The 22,840-nt window shown below is 45.5% G+C and overlaps 1 protein-coding gene across 1 annotated transcript in view; it reads right to left on the minus strand.

The window, feature by feature from the left end:
• LOC137536213 (uncharacterized) overlaps nt 1–22,840 on the minus strand; it is a 116,095-nt gene that overhangs the window by 50,903 nt on the left and 42,352 nt on the right. The window contains exons 3-4 of the mRNA XM_068258324.1: nt 18,231–18,362; nt 14,624–14,680 (exon numbers count right to left, since the gene is read on the minus strand). Of these exons, the coding sequence (XP_068114425.1) occupies nt 14,624–14,680; nt 18,231–18,362 (189 nt within the window). The remainder of the gene's footprint in view (nt 1–14,623; nt 14,681–18,230; nt 18,363–22,840) is intronic.

Raw genomic sequence — 22,840 nt, forward strand, 5'->3', positions numbered from 1 at the left:
GAACGCACAACACCTAATCTTCCTCAGCTTCCACACTCAACCGTGACATATCTTTAAGGTCAACTGCTGCCGCCACCACCAAAGTGCCATCATCCCAGGGCTCAGCGGTGTGCACATTTTTTTTTGTGTGTCTGCCTCAGATGACAGCAATACTATCTGTACTCTCTGCCATCAAAAATTGAGCCGTGAAAAGACCAAGACCCGCGTAGGGACAACTGCCTTACGAAGGCACATGATGAGAAAGCACAAACAGCAATGGGATGACCACCTGAGGAAAAGCAACACACAAATGCAAAGCCACCTTCCGCCTCCTCTTCCTCCTTCAGGTGCAGCATCTTCAGCCGCTTTATCGCTTGCACCTGATAGCAGCGGCCGCTAACAAAAGGATTAATAATTTTTCTGGTGCTGCAACAACAAAACAAAAGGCATGTACATGTGTCAATTCCCCTTCGTGATCGTTACCTAGCTGCGGTGAAGGGGCTTGTGTATCACAATGAAGCAATGACCTATATGAGTGTTTTGGGGGGCACACCCAAGATAATAAGGTTGTTGCTTCATTGTGGACAGACCAAATCCGATCAGCTGGACAGTCATTGTTGTTCTGTTACTGTGCTACCTCAGCCCGACCATATGGGCTTGAAAACCATCATCGTCTGCACTCTCACCATCGTGCGCACCAGTCCAGCATGGCCATCACTACGCAAACAGCTGTTTGCGGTGCGTTACACAGTGAGTTTGGTCTGTACACTACTTACACTACCTGCTGATCCATATCTACACACGCTAGATGTTTTCAAGCACTTTAGGCCTCCAATTTAGGTATGCAATGTGAATTCTGCCTTTTAGGGATTATAACCCTGCTCTGCGTCAAATCCATAATTTTCCCTGGCACTTTTGGCATGTATCCCATTCCGCCATGCCCCCCTCCAGGTGTTAGACCCCTTGAAACATCTTTACATCCCTTTTGTGGCCAGAAACAGTGTTTGCAGTTTTTGAAGTTCGCCTGCCCATTGAAGTCTATTGCGTTCGCCGAGTTCGCACTTCGCGAACAAAAATCCGTGGGTTTGTGACATCTCTACAAGGAACCTATTCTCCCCTCTGGTACCCACTACCGAGGAGAAAGTGTGTAAGGACTAGCTAAGTCGAGGCTTTTCTATTAAGATCAAAGGGGTTTCTTCCAGGAACTCATTAATTAAAAGTTAATATTTATTATTTACTAGTTAAAAAACGGGCACTAGGCCATAGCCATGACCACCCTCCCCAGCTTTCAAGGGCATAAAGAGATGATTTGCATGTTTGGGAGTGATGCATCATGGGAAAACATGGTTGCTCACTTACAGCTGAATTATTGCAGAAAAAAAAAATCCTATTTCATGTTACTGTGATAGCATTTTTTGGTTTGAAGCTGCAAATTTTGGCAAATAAGATGCAAAAATGTTGTTGTTCAACCCTGGATATCGTTAAAACTAGCCTTCCAAAGGCAGCATTTGTGTGAGGGCGGTACAAGCCTAATTGTCAAATTAACCCCCCCCCCCCCCACTTACACTAACCTTTCCCCTATATTTGCACACTAACCCCCTTACCAACTACTAACACTAACTGTGTGTGCCTAACACTAACCCAATAACCGGATAATTGAAATAACCCGGTGCCTCATGAAAACCCTGTGCCTAAATTACCACCTTGATGCTTGGTTATATTATAGCCAAGCACATCTTTCCAGAGAGACCCCTGTCACTCTGCCAATAGCTGCAGTTTTGGCACCCCAAACTACACACTGTGCATGGTTGTAGCTGCTAATTACATACAGTGCTGCTTGGATACCCCTTTTCAAAATCCGAATTGAATTCGGATCCGGATACCCAGATATTCGGATTCGAATCGGATATCCGAATCCGAACGTGTTAGTATCCGAGTAAATTTTATATATCCGAACCCAATATCTGGGATATCCGGTCGGATTCGGATACCTGGATAGAAAACCGGAAGTGGCCTTCAAATTGGTTAAATTCTCTCTCTCTCTCTCTCTCTCTCTCTCTCTCTCTCTCCCCCTCTCGGACTCTACGCCTCAAAACTGAATTCTGACCTGAAAACCTGCTCGGATATCTGAACTAAGTATTCAACCAGATATCCGGATTTCAGATAGATATCCGAGTTAACTCGGATAATGCTATTCGGATTTTAACAGATATCCGGAATCCGAAACCGGGTTCGGATAGCTGAAAAAGTTAGATTATTTGGGTAGTTCAGATACCGGAATATTGGATGAGCACCACTGATTAAATAGCAGCCTATAGCGGCTCCCAAAATACTTGCCATGCCTTGTGCCCTTTTTACTTGCTTCGAGCCTGACAACCTTCATCAGACACCCATGTTATTAAACTCCATGGTGGTATAGAAGTGGTAAAGAGGCGCCCAAAATACTCTAAAATCAATAAAATAACAAAAATGAGGTGGCTTACCTCACAGACGACAACTCACTTTGATAAGGAAGTTTCATTGGAGATTTAGCACAGGCAACGTGTTTCGTGGGACCAAGCCCACCTCCTCAGGCCAAATAAAGTGCCGTTGTGGTCTAACAACCGCATTTGGGGTGCCTCAAATGCGGTTGTTAGACCACAACGGCACTTTATTTGGCCTGAGGAGGTGGGCTTGGTCCCACGAAACGCATTGCCTGTGCTAAATCTCCAATGAAACTTCCTTATCAAAGTGAGTTGTCGTTTGTGAGGTAAGCCACCTCATTTTTGTTATTTTATTGATTTTAGAGTATTTTATAGAAATTTGGAGCCTCTTTACCACTTCTGTGCCATATCCCCCCTACTTGCCTGGGTGGGGAACCTTACGCACCTGAACCAAGGTGGGATCCCACCACCTGTGGTAATCAAGGTACACAGGATCTTTTTGCTAAGAGAGCGACCAGACCCAGAACTGCTGGTATACCTGAGTGGAGTCAGGTTTAAGCACTCCACTTGCTTGAAGTGGTCGGTTGCCCCGTGTGCAACCCACCTTTGTGAGTACCCATTTTTCAGAATTTTTTTTGAACACCTATTTGAGACATACTGCACCATTTGCGCTCCCGTTGTCTTTGTGTTTTTTCCCCTCCAGTACTGTATACTCCCTGGCGGTATGATTATTTCCAGATTTATTTTCCAAAAGCGGTGACATTTTTTCACAAGTTTTGAGACCCTAAAAACCATACCACTTGATAGATCTGCGGCAGCCCTGCACATTCCATACCTCCAATGGATCCAACTCGGGATTACTGCTCTGAACTGCGTATTTCCATCCCGAGCCTGACTCTGGGATACCGCTAAAGAGGTTAAAGTCAGTTGTTCAATATCTTCTATAAAGCATTACAGAAAGTGTAAGCACTGTGTACACATATAATAACAATTTCTAAGACAACCTGATTCAGTTGTCACATTTACACTCATATAAACACTACCGTATATAGTCGACTATAGGTCGATGAAATTTAGGACTGACTGAAAGTATAAAAGAGTAGGGGTTGCCTCGCATTATACTCGAGTAAGTCCAAAAATGTTTTCTGCTTTATAAATGTATGCTTAAACATGACTAAACAGCATTTCATGTTTTGCCACAGAGTGAAAATATATGTGTGTAATAACAACTTTGAATTAGGAGTTTCATGATGAAAAGTGTCCTCTTGACTTGCATTCAGGGGATTGATTCCCCCCTTTTCCCCATTGCTACATACCCCGCTAACTGCAGGATAGACTTATACTTGAGTCATTTAGAAATTCCAGCTCAAAAGGGTCAAATATTGGGATTGACTTAAACACAAGGCTGACTTATATTTGAGTATATACAGGTAGCATTTTTCTGGACGTAAGTCATTCTTTTAAAAAATCTTCAACTAACAGTTTGCTCCGTGTAGATCACCAGATAAAATGTTTACAAGCCAACGGCATTTGACTGTACAACATATTTTGTATCGATACTTTTTTATCCTTGTCTTCCCAATAACCTTTACCTCATTTATTCTTCTTAAAGTTTACCTGAGACAAGACTTGTCTCAGGTACCATACCTAACTGGGGCTTCCTTAAGCCCCCTTAGGGCCACTCTTCCCGCACCAATTCCCCAGGCTTAAAGATGTTGCGAACATCAAATTTTGTGTTCGCGAACGCGAACTTCCGAAAATATTCGCTAAAATGCGAACCGCTATAGACTTCAATGGGCAGGGCAGGCAAATTTTAAAACCTACAGGGACTGTTTCTGCCCACAAAAGTGAAGGAAAAGTTGCTTCAATGGGTCTAACACCTGGACTCAGGACTGTGGCTTGCCGGAGAGGGATCCCTGACAAACGTCCCACCAAAAATTACAGAGTTGACACAGTCGGGTTTTAGTCCCTAAAGGGCAGAAATCACAGTACATTCCTACAAATATTGCACTGGAGTGGTACTGTGCCTGCAACTTAAATAACAAGTAACACGCATGCTAACCTAGAAAAAAAACACATATACTGTATAAGTAGATACATCCTAATTCTACATACATAACAGATTTATTGCACTCTCCATGTTATGATTCCTGTAAATCTTATAAAGGAAAAGCAGAGAATCCTATTCCACACAGTTTCCATATTGGTTACCTTTAACCTCCTGACATCATTTCCTCCCTCACTCTTTTTTTCTCGTCTTGCTACTTGTGTATTCATTACTTCCTCTCCTCCCAGAGTTGTCAGACACTCCTACTGAGGTCTATACTAGGAAGTGAACTGTCTTATGTCATTAGATGGAGGGGGAAATAAAGGGAAGAGGAGGAATATAGTATAAATAGAAAGACCCCCCCCCCCCCCCAGCATGCAACTGTATGGCAATGGCAATTAAAGGTTCAGTGCTCCTAAGGTACAGTATGTGATAACTCCAAATCATAACAGCAGAAAAAGTTTTGAAAGTTTTGAATGCAGCATTAGCATCTTTATCACTTAATACACTAAGACCAGTTTTTGTTGAAATTGGAGTTTGGAGTGTTACGTACAAAATAAAAAACAGGAGACCGATGTGCTAGCCCTCAAAAGGGCTATTTGGGGTGCTTTCAGCAAGTAGTCCGTGAGGAACAAGAACACAGGCCTAGCTTATGCTTTCCTTACCTATCTGCAGCAAGTCTGACCCTGCTCTCACTAACAGTTAGAGTTGTCTCGAACCTCCAATTTTAGGTTCGCAAACCTCGAACCCGAACATGTGAAAAAGGATTGCAAACTTTTCGAACCGCCATAGACTTCAATGGGCAGGTGAACTTTCAAAACTACAAACACTAATTCTGGCCGCTAAAGTAATGGAAAAGATGATTTAAGACAAGACAAATAACATTTATATTGCGCTTTCCTCCTGGCGGACTCAAAGCGCCAGAGCAGCAGCCACTAGGGCGCGCTCTATAGGCAGTAGCAGTGTTAGAAAGACTTGCCTAAAGTCTCCTACTGAATAGGGGCTGGCTTACTGAACAGGCAGAGCCAAGGTCCGAATCCTGGTCTCCTGTGTCAGAGGCAGAGCCCTTAACCATTAAACCATCCAGTTCCTGATGTGCTAGCCCTCAAAAGGGCTATTTGGGGTGCTTTCAAGTAGTCCGTGAGGAACAAGAACACAGGCCTACGGAGTGGGATACATGCCAAAAGTCCCGGGGAAAAATCTGGGTTTGACGCAGAGCAGGGTTTAAGGGCAGAAATCACATTGCATTGCTAAATTGGAGGCCTAAAATGCTTTAAAACATCTTGCAGGTGTATACATCAATCAGGTAGTGTAATTAGTGTACTGCTTCACACTGACAGACTAAACTCACTGTATAACGCACTGCAAACAGCTGTTTGTGTAGTGATGGCTGTGCTGGACTGGTGCACACAATGGCGAGAGTGCATGCGATAGCGGTTTTCAAGCCCATATGGTCAGGCTGAGGTAGCTGAGTGACAGAACAACAGTGACTGAGTGTCCAGCTGATTGAATGAAGCAACAACCTTATTATCTTCTGAGGTCAGGCGTGCCCCCCAACCACAACACACTCATTTAGCCGGTCATTGCTTCATTGTGATACGCAAGCCCTTTCACTGCAACAAGGTATCAATCATGAAGGGGAATTGACACATGTACATGCCTTTTGTTTTCTTGCTGCAGCCGCAGTGCAGCCAGAAAAATTAGGCAGGCATGTACACGCACCAGAAAAATTATTATAGCCTTAAAAATTCAGGAATCCATCTGAAGTCCTGGACCCTGTTGGTGGTGGTGGAGAAGGCAGTCAAGCAGCCTGCAGGCAGAGATGCTGTGTGGGAACCGACTTAGTCTTGGGGCAGGCAGTCACACGGCATGCAGGCTGAGATGCTGTGTGTGGGGACTGACTTAGTCTTCGGGCAGGCAGTAGCCGTCCAGGATCCATGACTCATTCATTTTGATAAAGGTGAGGTACTGAACACTTTTGTGACCTAGGCAACTTCTCTTCTCACTGACAATGCCTCCAGCTGTGCTGAAGGTTCTTTCTGACAGGATGCTTGAGGCAGGGCAAGACAGAAGTTGGATGGCAAATTGTGACAGCTCTGGCCACAGGTCAAGCCTGCGTACCCAGTAGTCCAGGGGTTCATCACTGCTCAAAGTTTCTACATCCACACTTAAGGCCAAGTAGTCGGCTACCTGCCGGTCAAGGCGGTGGTGGAGGGTGGATCCGGAATGGGTAAGGCGAGGCGTTGGAGTAAAGAATGTCCGACATCACCATGAGATTGCTAGAGTGTCCTGTCCTTGCCTGCGTGGACATGGGAGGAGGAGGAAGATTACTGGCAGTGGCACCTTTATTCCGTTGTGCTTTGACATCACCCTTAAAAGCATAGTTGACAGCTTGTTCTGCAAGTGCTGCATGTTTTCTACCTTCTGGTGATTTAGAAACATCTCAGCCACTTTGTGCTTATACCAAGGGTCTAGTAGTGTTTCCACCCAGTACAGGTCATTCCCCTTGAGTTTTTTTATGCGGGGGTACCTCAACAGGCTGGACAGCATGAAGGACACCATCTGCACAAAGTCAGATGCCACCGTACTAGCCACCTTGTCTTGCTCTTCCTCAGTGATGTCAGGTAAGTTCTCCTCCCCCCCCCAGCCACAAACAATACCATGGGAAAGGTGAGCAGCACAAGCCCCCTGCGATGCCTGCTGCGGTTGTTCTTCCGCCTCCTCCTCCAAAAACCACCTTCCTCATCTGACTCCTCTTCCACAGATGTTTCCTCCTCCTCCCCCTTCCACTGTGATGCTGCAGGTGTTGATGATGCCACAGGTGATGTTTCCAAAATCTCTTCCTCCTCTTCCTGTTCCTGGTCACGCTCCTCTACAGCTTGAGCCACCACTCTACGCACGGCACTCTCCAGGAAGAAAGCTTATGGGATCAAGTCGCTGATGGCGCCTTCACTGCCACTCACTAGGTTTTTCTCCTCCTCAAACGTAGGGATGGTCGGAATGCCAATTTCCGATTCCGCGGTAAATCCGCATTCCGTCATGTACCAATTACCGATTCCGCTTTTTGCTACCAATTTCCGCATTCCAATGCGGAATTTCCACCCGACTTTAACATCGATTTTCTCAAAAACTATAATGTCTTTTTGAAAACTTTTTTTGCCTCTTGTTCAGAAGATTCTGTTTTATAAACCCTGAAAATTTGGTGTTTCTAGGACTTACGGGTGCTTTGCTATTAGCCGCTAAAGTCGGCGGATTTTTACTGTAATGTAAAATCCAGAAAATAGGCAGATGCAGATTTTCTAGTGCGCCTACCGCACTTGCATTACCGATTTCCGCATTCCGATGCGGAAATGCAATTTCCGATCGGAATTTCGGAAATTGCATTTGCGCGGAATCCGAATGAGCATTCCTACTCAAACGGAAGCATGAGCCTGCAGGCATTACGCATTAGTGTCCTCTACTTTGGCCATAACATCCCCAGCTCCCAAGAGCATGTCCTTTCACTGTAGTTGTAGTAGAAGACAAAAAACACAGGGGGTCCGGGAGCCCAATCTGGTGCAGCACGTTATTATGTACGGGATTAATTTCACAAAGACAGTAAGTAATATACTCACAAGAGTGGGTTGGTAATTGAGGCAACCACTCATTTTCGCCGGTGGGGAAATACCGTCCCCACTCGGCCTTTATTCTTCTTTTGGTCGCTCCCCAAAAAGGTAGATCCGTCGGAGATTCTCCGACGTTGATCTTCCCCTAGGATCAAGGGGTACTAACTGATTTTTAGTAGGGTAGTAGGATAATTCAGATCTATGTGGTTCTATATGGTAGGTACAACATTAAGGAGACAAAATGGTGTGATCCTACCTTCTAGATGTCCCTTATAGGAAATATACAGATCAAGCCGTATACTTGTATAATTGAAGTTTATTTGGGGCACAGACTTTCACTGTAGTTGTACAGATACTGTTTGGCGGCTTTCTCCTGTTGTAGCAGGCAGTCAAACATCAGGAGCTTTAAATTCCAGTGAGTCAGCAAGTTGTAATTCCGCTGAATATCATCCAAGCGTGCCATGGTTGTGTAGGACCGCCTGAAATGCCCAGACACCTTCCTGGACTGCTTCAGGACCTCTTGTAAGCCTGGGTACTTAGACACAAATCTTTGGATTTTAAGATTGAGCACATGTGCCATAAAGGGTACATGTGTCAACTTTCCCAAACTCAAAACCGAAATAAGATTGCTGCCGTTGTCACACACCACGTTGCCGATCTCCAGTTGGTGCGAAGTAAGCCACTGATCCACCTGTTTGTTCAGAGCAGCCAGGAGAGCTGCTCCAGTGTGACTCTCGGCTTTGAGGCAAGACATGTCTAAGATGGCGTGACACCATCCTACCTGGCATGTGTAACGATCGGTGTCAGCAAGAACAGATTTTCTGATTATTGGTGATCTGCAGTATCACCAATAATACAGATGTTATACCTGATTATGTGGTGATCTGCAGAATCACCAATAATGCAAGTATAGCAAGACACAGGACACCCAGGTGTAAGATTGTGTTTGGTGCAACAGTAAATATAGATAGAGATACCCACGATTCCAGAGGAGCTGGTGAAGGAGAAGTGAGCGCTCACTTCTGCATCTAGACCCATTGAGTTATACTCCTGTTTGCCTGATGAAGCAGGACCACACCTGCGAAACGCGTTGCACTAAGTGGAGTTAAATAAAACATTTTTTGTATTGATATATTGTGACTCAATTGAGTTCTATATTTTTGAGGGAGGTAAGTCCACCTGAACATCCCCCTCTTTTAGACGGTTTTTAAACATTTTTATTCTACTCTGGCGCCTCTGTACACCAAGCCTTGCTGAAAAGCTGACATTGAAGGGCATGTTGGCTAGCTGTCTATAGGTGGCGGTACATGCCGCCACCGGACACTGCCACAAGCTGTTTCTGATGATGACGAGCTCCCCCTGCTTCTTTCAGCAACCCGTCTCCTCCTACTCCTCTCTGACTCCCCCTCTAAACTGTCCCCCTGGTCATCATGTCTATTAGGATTCCACGTGACATCCATGGCAGTATCATCATCATAATCATCCTCCACAGCTTCACTTCTATCAGACACCTCCAAAACTGCACTAACAACAGGTACTTTATCATCCTCACACCTTAGGTCCATACTGGTGCCTAACTCAGACATATGAGGTGGTGGTGTAACATGCTCAGCGCTGTCATCTTGTAACAAGAATGGCTGTGAATCAGTTAATTCCCCACCAAATAACTCCTGCGAAGTGTCAAATGGGCGGATGTGGTGCTAGTAGTAGCAGTGGTGGCTGCGGAGGAAGATATGTCACGATTCAGTGCGGAAGCTGAGGAAGATGAGGTGTTCTGTGTTAAATAGTCAAATACGTCCTGGAAATCTTGGGAGTTGATGGCACATGCCTTCTGAACACTGTATTTTGGTCCAGGGCCACACAAAATCAGGCCACCTCAACCTCGAACAGACCTGCCGGGTGGCCTGCCTCTGCCTCTTGTTTTGTCTATATTGGGGGGAATGAAGTGAAAGGTATGCACTGACTTTACTAATACAATGTGCTGTTACACAGGTGCAGTGAAAAGGTTGCAGTGACTGCTAGTATAACAATGTGTGGTCACACAGGTGCAGTGAAAAGGTGACTGCTGGCACAAAAATGTTCGGTTACACAGGTGCAGTGAAAAGGTGACTGCTGGTACAACAATGTGCGGTTATACAGGTGTAGTGAAAAGGTGACTGCTGGTACAACAATGTGCGGTTACACAGGTGCAGTGAACAGGTATGCAGTGACTGGTATATAAAACTGCGTGCTGTTACACAGGTGCAGTGAAAGGTATGTACGGACTGGTATTACAAATGTGCAGCTGTCACACACACAGGTACAGTGAACAGTTATGCAGTGAGGTGAGTAGTTTTGTATAGCGCTTCCCTGCGCATTGCTTTGCAGTCCGAGGGGGGAGCACGGAGGGTGACCAGGGGAGAGAGAGGGAGGGAGAGGTGGGCTGCCCTCCCCACGGCTGCGGATCCCCCTCCATCACAGCGCTCCTCTCCCAACAGCGCCCAGTGCGCCCGCACGGGCCGCACGGCCCTAGAAACGGCCATGATGGAGGGCAAGTCTGCCATCCATTCAAGTGAAAGGTATGCACTGACTCCCAGGTATAATACAATGTGTAGTGACAGATGCAGTGAAAGGTATTCAGTGACTGGTGGTATAACAATGTGCGGTCACACAGGTGCAGTGAACAGGTATGCAGTGACTGGTTTTTAAAACTGTGTGCTGTCATGCAGGTGCAGTGAACAGGTATGCACCAGAGCTGGGACAAGGTCCTCCAGCACCCAAGGCTGAGACACCAAAGTGCGCCCCTCCATCCCTCCCACCCCAACCGTCACACACTGATTGCTGTTAGACTAAGAGGTGCCACAGGGCCCACAACATCCCCAACACCTTAATATCTAGTTATCTGACAGGCAGTCACTGCCATGTATCCCCTTTTTTTATTTATTTCTGCTTCAAACACAATTAGGAATGACAGCTGAATGAATTGTGCGCCCCCTCCTACACTGCGCCCTGAGGCTGGAGCCTCTCCAGCCTATGCCTCGGCCCGGCCCTGGTATGCACGGACTGGTATCAATACAATGTGCAGCTGTCACAGACACAGGTGCAGTGAACAAGTATGCACGGACTGGTATTACAAATGTGCAGCTGTCACACACTCACAGGTACAGTGAACAGGTATGCAGTGACTGGTATATAAAATTGCATGCTGTTACACAGGTGCAGTGAAAAGGTTGCAGTGGCTGCTGTTACAAAACTGCGCGGCCACACAGGTGCAGTGAAAAGGTTGCAGTGACTGCTGATACAACAATGTGCGGTTACACAGGTGCAGTGAAAAGGTGACTGCTGGTACAACAATGTGAGGTTACACAGGTGCAGTGACTGCTGGTACAACAATTTGTGGTTATGCAGGTGCAGTGAATAGGTATGCAGTGACTGGTATATAACACTGCGCGCTGTCACACAGGTGCAGTGAACATGAACAGGTATGCATGGTTGGACTGGTATTACAAATGTGCAGCTGTCACACACACAGGTGCAGTGAACAGTTATGCAGTGACTGCTAGTATATAACACTGTGTGCTGTCACGCAGGTGCAGTGAACAGGTATGCAGTGACTGGTATCAATACAATGTGCAGCTGTCACACACACAGGTGCAGTGAACAGTTATGCAGTGACTGGTATATAACACTGCGTGCTGTCACGAAGGTGCAATGAACATGAACAGGTATGCACGGACTGGTATTACAAATGTGCAGCTGTCACACACACAGGTGCAATGAACAGTTATGCAGTGACTGGTATATAACACTGCATGCTGTCATGCACGTGCAGTGAACAGGTATGCAGTGACTGGTATCAATACAATGTGCAGCTGTCACACACACAGGTGCAATGAACAGTTATGCAGTGACGGTTCAATTCCCAGCAACGGTGAGTTGGTTTTTGACATGCTACAAATCCTTAAGCATGCTACTTTATCTCTTGAATTGATCATAATGGTACATGCTAGGCTGGCTTCAGCATTTAGTGTGGTTGGTGGTATAGCGGTTAAGTCAGTTACCTAACACACACTAAGACCTGGGTTCAATTCCCAGCCATGGTGAGTTGGTTTTTAGCATGCTACAAATCCTTAAAGAGACTCCGTAACAAAAATTGCATCCTGTTTTTTATCATTCTACAAGTTCCAAAAGCTATTCTAATGTGTTCTGGCTTACTGCAGCACGTTCTACTATCACCATCTCTGTAATAAATCAACGTATCTCTCTCTTGTCAGACTTGTCAGCCTGTGTCTGGAAGGCTGCCAAGTTCTTCAGTGTTGTGGTTCTGTGATGCATCTCCCCCCTCCCGGCCCCTCTCTGCACACTGCCTGTGTATTATTTAGATTAGAGCAGCTTCTCTCTTATCTTTTACAAGCTGGATAAATCCTCCTCTGAGCTGGCTGGGCTTTCACATACTGAGGAATTACATACAGGCAGAGCTGTCTGCACTCTGCAGGAAGAAACAGCCTGACACTTCAGTGGAAGATAGCTGCAGGGGGGAAGAAACACACAAATGATCTCTTGAGATTCAAAAGGAAGGGTGTATACAGCCTGCTTGTGTATGAATGTATTTTCTATGTGTGGACATACTGTACATCAACCTACTTCCTGTTTTGGTAGCCATTTTGTTTGTTTATAAACAAACTTTTTAAAACTGTTTTTAACCACTTTTAATGCGGCGAGGAGCGGCGAAATTGTGTCAGAGGGTAATAGGAGATGTCCCCTAACGCACTGGTATGTTTACTTTTGTGCGATTTTAACAATACAGATTCTCTTTAAAGGGAACCTTAACTGAGAGGGAGATACATGTTTCCTTTTAAACAACACCAGTTGCCTGGCGTCCTGCTGATCTATTTAGCTGCAGTAGTGTCTGAGTCACAACCCTGAAACAAGCATGCAGCTAATCCAGTCTGACTTCAGTCAGAGCACTTGATCTGCATGCTTGTTGAGGGGCTGTGGCTAAAAGTATAAGTGACACAGGATCAGCAGGAGAGTCAGGCAACTAGTATTAGTTTAAAAGGAAAAATCCATATCCTTCTCAGTTTAGGTTCCCTTTAAGCATGCTACTTTTTCTCTTGAATTGATCATAATGGTACATGCTAGGCCAGCTTCAACATGTAGTGTTGTTGTTGGTATAGTGGTTAAGTCAGTTACCTAACACACACTGAGACCTGGGTTCAATTCCCAGCCCAGGTATGTAAGCTGGCTTTTGAAAAACTACAATTCCCTGGAAGATGATACCCTGAGAGAGAGAGAGAGAGAGAGATTTTCCGGAATATTCTGCGGAAATAAAAACAATTTCGTTTTAGAGGTTTAGCAATTCCGTTCCGACCGCCGCAATCGGAATTGACCTAATTCCGGCTGGAATCGCGGAATTAAGAATTTCGCGGAATCCAGTGAGCATCCCTACTTTTCAACAACAAACATCAGCTTGAAGCAAGCTATAAGAGCCTAACTAAGCTTTCCCTATCTCTGCAGCAGGTTCCTCTCCCTTCTCTCACTACTGCAGCAACACTGAGTGAGATGATGACCGACGCTAATGCCTAATAAAAGGGGGGCTCCAGGAGGGAGTGCAGCCTGATTGGCTGCCATGTGTCTGCTGACTGTGATGTAGAGGGTCAAAGTTTAGCCCAATGATGTAGTATAGGAGGGTCGAACTCGCGATAAAGTTCGCGTTTCGATGTGAACGCGAACCACTGATGTTTGCACAAATACGTTTGGGACAACTGTACTAACAGTCAGTAGCCAGCAGAGAATAAATCCAATATGGCACCGCAACTGCTTTTTAATAGGGGGGGGGGGGTGTCCAGGAGGGGGTGCTAGCTGATTGGCTGCCATGTGTCTGCTGACTGTGAGGTAAGAGGTCAAATTGTGGCTCCATGATGATGTATAAGGGGTGGGTCGAACACGCCAAATGTTCGCAGGTCACTGAGAACGCGTATAGCGGAAATTCGCCTGGAACTGTCCATCGGTGAACAGTTCAGGCCATCTCTACCCAGGCGGCTCTGGTTCCCCTCCCCCCCTGTCAGCCTGAAAAAAAGTCATGGGGCGTTGCGCTTGTGTGGCTCAGCCAGGTATGCTCCCCGGTCGTGTTCCCATCCCTGGGAATGATCTGCACAGACACAGAAGTACTGCACAGACACAAAAAACTCCCAGGGATGGGAGCGTGACAAGGGAGTGCGCCTGGCTGGGCCATGCATGCGCAATAAAGTGCAACTTGGACAGTCTTTTAGGCTGAATTGCTGGGGTCAGGAGCCACCTGGAATCACCTAGTGACGATTGGCCCTAAGGGGGCTTAAGGAAGCCCCACGCTTCTCATCTTAGGTTCCGTTTTTGATCTGTGTCCTATCCAGAAAGATGAGTTCCTCTAATAAAATGGTGAACTGGCAAGGGGAGCACATGCGCACACACACTCACATAAAAAACTAACACTGAATAAATGTGGGACAGAACATCAGCTACTGTATGTGCACATATTTCGCATACCCAGCTGCAAACAATACTTGCATCTCCATCAAGTACAATCACTCCCATTTGAGTGGTTATCTTACCTTGCAGCGGGGAGGTGAAACATGAGCTGCAGCATTGATGATCCCTGTGATGATGTGCTTAACAAAAAAAAATACAAATTAATTAGAAATAAATTGAGAATTTAAACTGATTTGCGCTATAGTGTATTTGTTGCAAAGTGGGTTGTGTCTTTAACTGATTCCAGAACTGCCTGATTGGCTCACAGTCATCACATGGTCTGTCCAGCATAACAGGAGCTGACACAGCCAAGATACTGAAATCTATGCCTCAGCAGAGATAGGAGGCTGCAAACAAGGTGTAGATTTCAATAGTGTGGGTGCAGAACCAGTAAAAACTTTATTTATTTTGGGCATTCACCTTTCTTTGCAGTACACACTAAACAGTAATATAAGCATCAGCCACCAGAGAAGGGACATCAGAAGCAGTGATGCTCAAATCCGGATCCGGGAGACACCCGGATAGTTGCTATCCGGATATCTCCCAGTAAACCTGTGCGGGCTGGGCGGGGGGCGTGGTCAAGCTTACCTGTCTGACGTATTCTTCATCCATCCCTCAGCGCCTCCCACGAGGCGTTCCACTCCGGCTTCAGGTGAGTACTAACACTTCCTCCTTCCGGGTTGAAGGAGGAAGTATTTATAGTCACGTGATGCGCATGGACCGCATCGTGGGAGGAGCCAGGGACGGACAAAGAAGACGTCAGACAGGTTTACTGCGAGACATCCGTATAGCAACTATCCGGGTGTCTCCCGGACCTAGATTTGAGCATCACTAATCAGAAGTACTAACTCTTGCATATGCATGTATATTTCTGCCACAATTAATTTTTTTCTTCCATCATAAACACAACCTGCGCATCAGATCATCAATTTAGCAAAATTTCTGACTACTCTGTGACACTAATGTGATCTGTGACAGAGTAACCCAGAGTTTTCTATAACATAGTACAAGACTTTCATCAGGGCCGGGCCGACACAGAGGCCCGAGAGACCCCTGCCTTTGAACGCAGTTCAGCAGGTCAGGATGGGGCGCTTTCATATGCATTTCAATCTACAGGCAGTACAGGAAAAAAAGTTTTTTTTCTCTCCTGTCCTGAGAGACAGAAAACTAAGGGTGCAAAGAGAAAAAGTTTTCTGCACAGTTGTTCTAAAGACTGCATCTGCTCTGCCTCTGATAATTCAATTCAATTCACTTTACTGTCATTGTGTAACACAACGAAATTACTTTTCATGACAACCCCACGGTGCATATAGGGAACATAGTGATAGTAACAAGGAAGAGAAGAAATTGTACACATATGCCAGGTATTACAGATATTTAAACAATTTGTACACAGTGTTAATTATTTCAGAGAGGATTCAGAGTTCATCAAGTTTATGGCGGATGGGAAAAAGCTGTCTTTCAGTCTGTTTGTGTGTGTGCGGATTGATCTAAAATGTTTACCTGATGGAAGGAGCTCAAACAAGGCATTTCCAGGGTGAGTGTTGTCCTTGATAATGTTTTTGGCCCTTCTCACGCTGCGAGTATTATACAAAAGTTCCAGTGATGGTAGTTCAGAGCCAATAATGGCTTCTGCGGTTTTAACAACTCGCTGCAGGGCCTCTAGTAGCCTTCGTGCAGCTGTTGTACCAGGCCGTCATGCAATTGGTCAGAACGCTTTCTATAGTGCTTCTGTAGAAATTAACCAGCAGTTTCTGTGGGAGGTTAGCGCTCCTTAGTTTTCTCGTTGTTGTGCTTTGCCAGTTAGAGCTAAAGCATTGTCAGCCCAGGACAGGTTCTCTGCGATGGTGACTCCCAAAAATTTGAAGCTGGAAACTCTCTCCACAGCCTCTGCATTGATCATTAGCGGTAGGTGAGTGGTCTTTTTGGTGGTCCTAAAGTCCAGAATAATTTCTTTAGTCTTCTTTAACAGGTTGTTAATGTCGCACCATGCAGTCAGGTTCCTAACTTCTTCTCTGTATGCAGCTTCCTCATTGTCTGATATAAGCCCAATGACAGTCGTATCATCTGCAAACTTAACAATTATGTTTGAGGTATGGATAGGCTGGCAGTCATGGGTGAAAAGTGCATAGAGGAAAGGGCTTAATACACAGCCCTGTGGCACGCCAGTGCTCAGGGTAAGGGTGGAGGATGTCTGTTTTCCTAGTCTGACAGTTTGAGGGCGATTAGTAAGGAAGTCCAATAACCAAGTACATATGGAGGGAGCAAGACCTAGTGCCTAAGTAGTGTAGACTAAGAACTGTAGGCACAGTACCTGACTATTTAGGACACACCAGTAAGGGCTCTCAGCTGGTCTGCAAGTATGTTTGTTTTTTTAACTCTTCTTCACAGACTTTTGTCAGTGACATCATCCACCAGCTGGTGCACTCCCAGAATGGAGTAGTAATTCAGGAAGCCGGCCCAGTCAAGCACGACTGGCCAACGGAAAATGAAATTCTAAGGGTAAGGGGAAAGTTGTGGTGTGTATAAAGAGAAAGCAGCCCTATGCCCCCCTTCTGCATCCTGAACCTGTACTCTGGAAATGAGAGCAGGGAGACAGGGGTACAGCCATTCAGCCTTCTGTACTTCTGCCTACCCCCCTCCACTCCCAGTACTGATAAGGACCTGGACTTACAGGAATGACAATGAAGTGTCCTAATGTTGCCATGCTAGAGTAAAGGTAGCCATTTGGCCTATACTGGGGCCCCTTTACCTGAATTCCTATACTGGTGGCCCCTATACCTGGCTACATATACAGGGGCCACCTGTACCTGGCTACCTATACAGGGGCACTTATACCTAGCTACCTATACTGGGGACACCTATAGCTGGCTACTTATACTTGGGCATCTATTTCTGGCTACCTACATTGAGGGCACTTATGCTTGGCTACCTATACTGGGGACTCCTATACCTGGCTACCTAAAGACCCATAGAAACAAAAAGTCTTCAAGTGATCTCTACTACTGATAATTACTGTATGCATACCTCTAGCTACAGTTGTCCTTTAAAGGATATCAAAGGCTTGCAGTCACTGAAAAATATATACAGTATTTGTGCGTGGGGAGGTGTGCAGATGCCTACTGCACCTTCCGTGTGCCAGTGTCCCTTTCCATTGTGCAGTAAAAGGCCCTGGCAGCATCATGACCGCACTTCCCGCTCATCTCCTTCTACTGTATGTACGCTACTGTGCAGATGCAGAACTCTCCCAGACACGGGAGCATGACGGGGGTGCCCGCTCGGCTGAGCCACGCATGCACAGAAAAGCATGGCAGGCCAGATTGCTGAAGAAGATAGCTAGTGAACGGAGGAGCAGAGAGCATGGCGAGGGAGGCCACACTCCTCATGGGGCTATAGGAAGCTCCAGGTAAGTATAAATAAACACATTGGGGCCACCTCAGGTTCCCTATAATGATTTTACTGACGGGATTTGTTGTTGGATTTCAACAACACTCAACACTTGGTACAGGAAGCAAGAGGATAAATCAGTATTTCACAGACTGAATTAAGGCAGAAGTGAGTATTACGCCTGTATTTACCTAAACGGCACCTTAGCCTAGTGACAAAGGTGCTTTACTCTAAATTAAATAATTACATTGGACATTTTAATTGGGAGAGTTATACAGTAAGATATGTTTTTTTTACACTTACTAATATTGCTCCCCAGAAGGGAATGCCACAAGAAATAGTCCTAGATCTCCGGGCATGTTGATTACTTGCTAGTGCTATTCCAATACCAAGTCCAATATGTACCATGGCACTCACCATCATATAAAAAAAGATCTGTAAGGCAAGCCAAAAGGTTAATATATTTACTTACCAATGCACATGCATATAGAATTAAATGTATATACTGTATGTATAAATGTTGCTACTGTTGTAATATGGACATCTATACAAACTAGCAAGCCCACTGATTGTTAGTTTACAGAACTCTAAACTCACAGCTAGTATAAAGTAACCTGGATTTTGCATCTTTTTCTAACGCAAACCTGACAACCGACTGCTATTGTAAAGGAAGCCTATATGCTATACTATGAGAAAAGTCACATGATCAACTAGACAGCTCACTATTTGATGTCCTGTAACTTATTACCAGGATCTGTAGGTTGTTCTGGCAATTTGTTTGCATTATTAACAATTAAACTATCCCTTCATCAGTCCTGTGGTAGACGAGCATTGACTCCCCCTTACAAAACTGAATACACAAACTTCCACAGTGCTAGGAAATGATATGATGTTAACATGTGTGTTATATTACCATGGTAGTTTGTCTATTCAGCAGCATTTTACACAGAACCAGACAGAAATGGAAGCATGCAATCACTGGGTTATACGTATGTATCTGCAATTATGAGAATATTTAGGCACCAATACCCATGATAAACTGGTAGCACATCATCCCTGTCAGTGAACCTGCACCGCTCCGCTTTACCTTTGGATATGCTGTCCCAGTGCCAGTATTTACAAAGGACCAGAGCAGGATCGTCCCCCATGCAACCTGCTTGGGGCCTAGTGGGTGCCCCACCTGCCATTTTTTTTCTTACTTCTCCACACTTTAACTGCTTGCCGACTGCATCACGCCGATGGGCGTGGCTGCGGGAGCAGCCCCGGGACCAGCTAACGCCGATAAAGGCCTGGGGCAGCAGTTTGCAGGAGATCGCCTGCAGGCTGCACGCATCTCCTGCCTGGTGGGCGGAGCAGAGCTCCGCCTTCAGTCTCCGGGTGGCGATCGCCGATCAGAAGACTGTTACACGGCAAAACCGCCGTGTATTTACATGTACAGTGCTGCGATCTGCAGCAGCGCTGTACTGGGGACAGCCGTGTGACACGGCTGTCCTCCTAGGGGACAAAAGAGCGATTGGCTCTCATAGGCAGAAGCCTATGACAGCCAGTCGCCGTGATTGGCTGGCTGGGGGGAGGGAGGGAATTTGGAAAAAAAAAAAGAAAAAGAAAATGGAAAGAAATATTTAAAAAAATATATATATTTATTAAAAATAAATGTAAAAAATAAATGTAATAAATGTAAAAATAAATATACAAAATAAAATATTTATTAAAAATAAAAATGATCAGACCTCACCAACCGAGAGCTCTGTTGGTGGGGAGAAAAGGGGGGGAATCAATTGTGTGCAGAGTTGTACGGCCATGCAGCTTGGCCTTAAAGCTGCAGTGGCCAATTAAGTAGGAAATAGCTTGGTCACTAGAAGGGTTTAACACCATGGTCCTCAAGAGGTTAACTTACCAAAAAAAAACCCCAAAAAACATCAGTTCATCAAAGCACCCATGTGTTCCCGACTGTTACCTTTCCAGTACTGTGAAGAATTATGTTTATATTGTTTAAACAAAACATGAGAGGCAGAGGCAGGCGTATTAGAGGAGAAGAGTATAAGAGGCAGGAGAGAGGAGAAGAGTATGAAGTAGGGAAAGCTTGCAAGGAACTGGAGGCAAAAAACAGCATGCAACAGCATCTGGGGCCAGCCGGCCAAAGCCAACATCTATTGTTACCACAATGCCATCAGCACAAGACTCAGCAGTGTGGCATTTGTTTTGTGTGTCTGTGTGAGAATCTGCTCAGCTGCCTGTGCAGACATGCAGCTTTTTGACCACTGTTCAGGTCTGCATTCTGCAGGTCTCTTTAAGAGAGACCTTTTGTCAGTTCTGCAGCTTGCTGCAGAGGAATTTGCATACGTTTATCATGCAAATTGCCTAGCCACATCCATTGTGGGCTTGCTCTATAAGTACTATCTGTTTCCCACAATGCTGGGCTGGTCATAAGGACTCCTTCCTGTGAAACACTCCTGGAGGAGTGTCAGCCATGCTCTTTGTTTGAAGATCAGCTTAGAGTTATTCCTGGAACTTGCACTAGGCAGGTTTCCCTAGTACAGTTAGGATTGTTTATCTGTTTTGTTTGTCTGTTGCGATTGTCCTGTCCCAGCGACAGGAAATCGTTCTGTGTGTCTGGGTGCTAACCGCAACAGCGGTTGTTGCTGGTAACCCCTTCTGATCTGTTTGCCTGGATCGTGCTAGCCTCTTTTCGCTAGTGCTGTGGATCCTTCTATTCTGCCTCCCTGGATCGTACTAGCATCCTGCGCTAGTACTGTGGATCCTTCTGTTCTGCTACTCTGTCTGCCTGGATCGCACTCGCCTAGCGCTAGTGCTGTGGATCCTTCTGTTCTGCTACTCTGTACCTGGATCGCACTAGCATCCTGTGCTAGTACTGTGGATCCTTCTGTTCTGTCTTCCTGGATCACGCTAGTCACTTTCGCTAGTGCTGTGGATCCTATCTCTCGCTTGTCCCTGTTTTCATGTGTCTATTTTGTCTGCTACGAACGCTTGCTGGAGGCTCGGTGAGGTAACTGTTAAGCGCTCGCGTCCTCTGTTACATGTTTGTCTGTTGATGGTTAGTTAGGCGTGCTTGTCTCTATTGTGCTTATCACGTGGAGACCGCGCATGAACGCGTGCACTGTTGCGAATGAGTGCGGTGTTCGCGTTCAGTTAGCGTTTGTTGTTTTCCGTATCTCCTCATTGTATGATTTGCTGTGCCTTTGCTATCCTCGTATTCTGTTCTGATCTGCCTTGTGTCACTTTTGGCAATCGCCTTTCTTGCGGTTGCGTTTCTGTTTCGTATCTGCTGTTGTGTGTGCGCTGTCGCGGGGTGGCGACTAGATTGGCGCACACACATACAACCTGTCCCTTTGCTCGTTCTCATTCGCAATCGCTACTCTTGCGATTGCGTTCTGCACTTCGTACAATTCCTGTCTGGCATCTGTGGAGGTACAGAGGATTGGTTCCTCTGCACTCCTCAGCACCATCTGCCGACAGGAATTTCCCTCTACGGGTGCGTAGCACCTTTTGCTGGGTTCCTGCAATTATACGCTTGTGGAGGATTTCCGCCGTATCAGCGCACGCGTGGTGCGCCGATCACGGAGAAAGTTCCACAATTGTTACAGTCTGCCTCTGACAACAGCATTGCCTGTGTAACCTGTGCCATGAAAAACATAGGCGTGGGAAGGCCAAAACCAAACTGGGTACAACTGCTTTGCGAAGGCACATGACCTCTCATTACAAAGCACTATGGAAGTAAAACCAGAAAAAAAAGCAGCAGACAAAGTGAAAGCCACCCTCCTCCTGGTCCAACTTCTTCATTGCCTACCTCTGCGCTCCTTGTCCCTTCTCAATCACCCTTCAGTCCGCCTTCCACCTTAACAAAACATTTTTGTTTTTAAAGTACATGCCCAATTTTCAAGGCCTCTGCTACAGCGGCTGCAACAAAAAAAGTTTTTTTTTTTTTCAAAAATATATATGCTAAAATCTTCTCTGCTACAGTGCATACAACAAAATAACTTAAAAAAATGTAAATGTATATGCCAAATTCTTCTGGCCTCTACTACTGCTGCTGCAACGAATACGTTTTTTTTCCTTTCAAATGTATATTACAAATTCTTCTGACCTCTGCTTCAGTGGATACAAAAAATTTTTTTTCAAAAAAGTAAATGTATATGCCAAATTATTTGGGTCTCTGCTACAGCGGATGCAAAAAAAAAAGGTTTTGTTTTTTTTGTTTTTTTTTTTTTTTGGGGGGGGGGGGAGGTTCCTAAATATATACATGCCAAATTCTTCTGGCCCCTGCTTCAGTGGATACAACAAAAATAACTTTTCAAAACTGTAAATGTACTGTATATGCCAAATTCTTTGGATCTCTGCTACAGTGGCTGCAACAATACATAATTTTTCAAACACGTATATGCCAAGGACTGGAAATCCGTGATTGTGTGCACTCCCACGAACGTGTGCATAAGGACGGCGACCATCGTCACTGTCAGGAACCGGCCGCACAGCACGCCTGCAGATACGGTTCCCGACTGCGGGTTTGACCAGATTGTGAGGGGAAGCAGCCTTATTCAAGCTAACACAAGGTTGTCACCCGTCAAAACACTTCTCACTGCCACCACTAGCTGCTGCTAGACACTTCAACAAGTCCCACACTGCTGTCGAGTGGCCTGCACGCAGCCCAGCGTTTTTGTATTCGGGTCCGCTTTGCGCTTTAGGCCAAATATGGGAACGCCACACACACAATACAATCGTACAGTAGCAAGGGACAATCAGGCACTGAACTTGTAATGCAAATTACACTGCAGTCTCTGCAGACTATGAGTTTTGGCTGGTACAGCAGAAGTCAAACTTATTAAATAAATATTTAATATTCCAGAAAAAAAGTGGAACAGTGCAGAAAATAATATATACAAAATATTTACAAA

The sequence above is a fragment of the Hyperolius riggenbachi genome, chromosome 10 (assembly GCF_040937935.1).
Source record: "Hyperolius riggenbachi isolate aHypRig1 chromosome 10, aHypRig1.pri, whole genome shotgun sequence".
NCBI classification, from domain to species: domain Eukaryota; kingdom Metazoa; phylum Chordata; class Amphibia; order Anura; family Hyperoliidae; genus Hyperolius; species Hyperolius riggenbachi.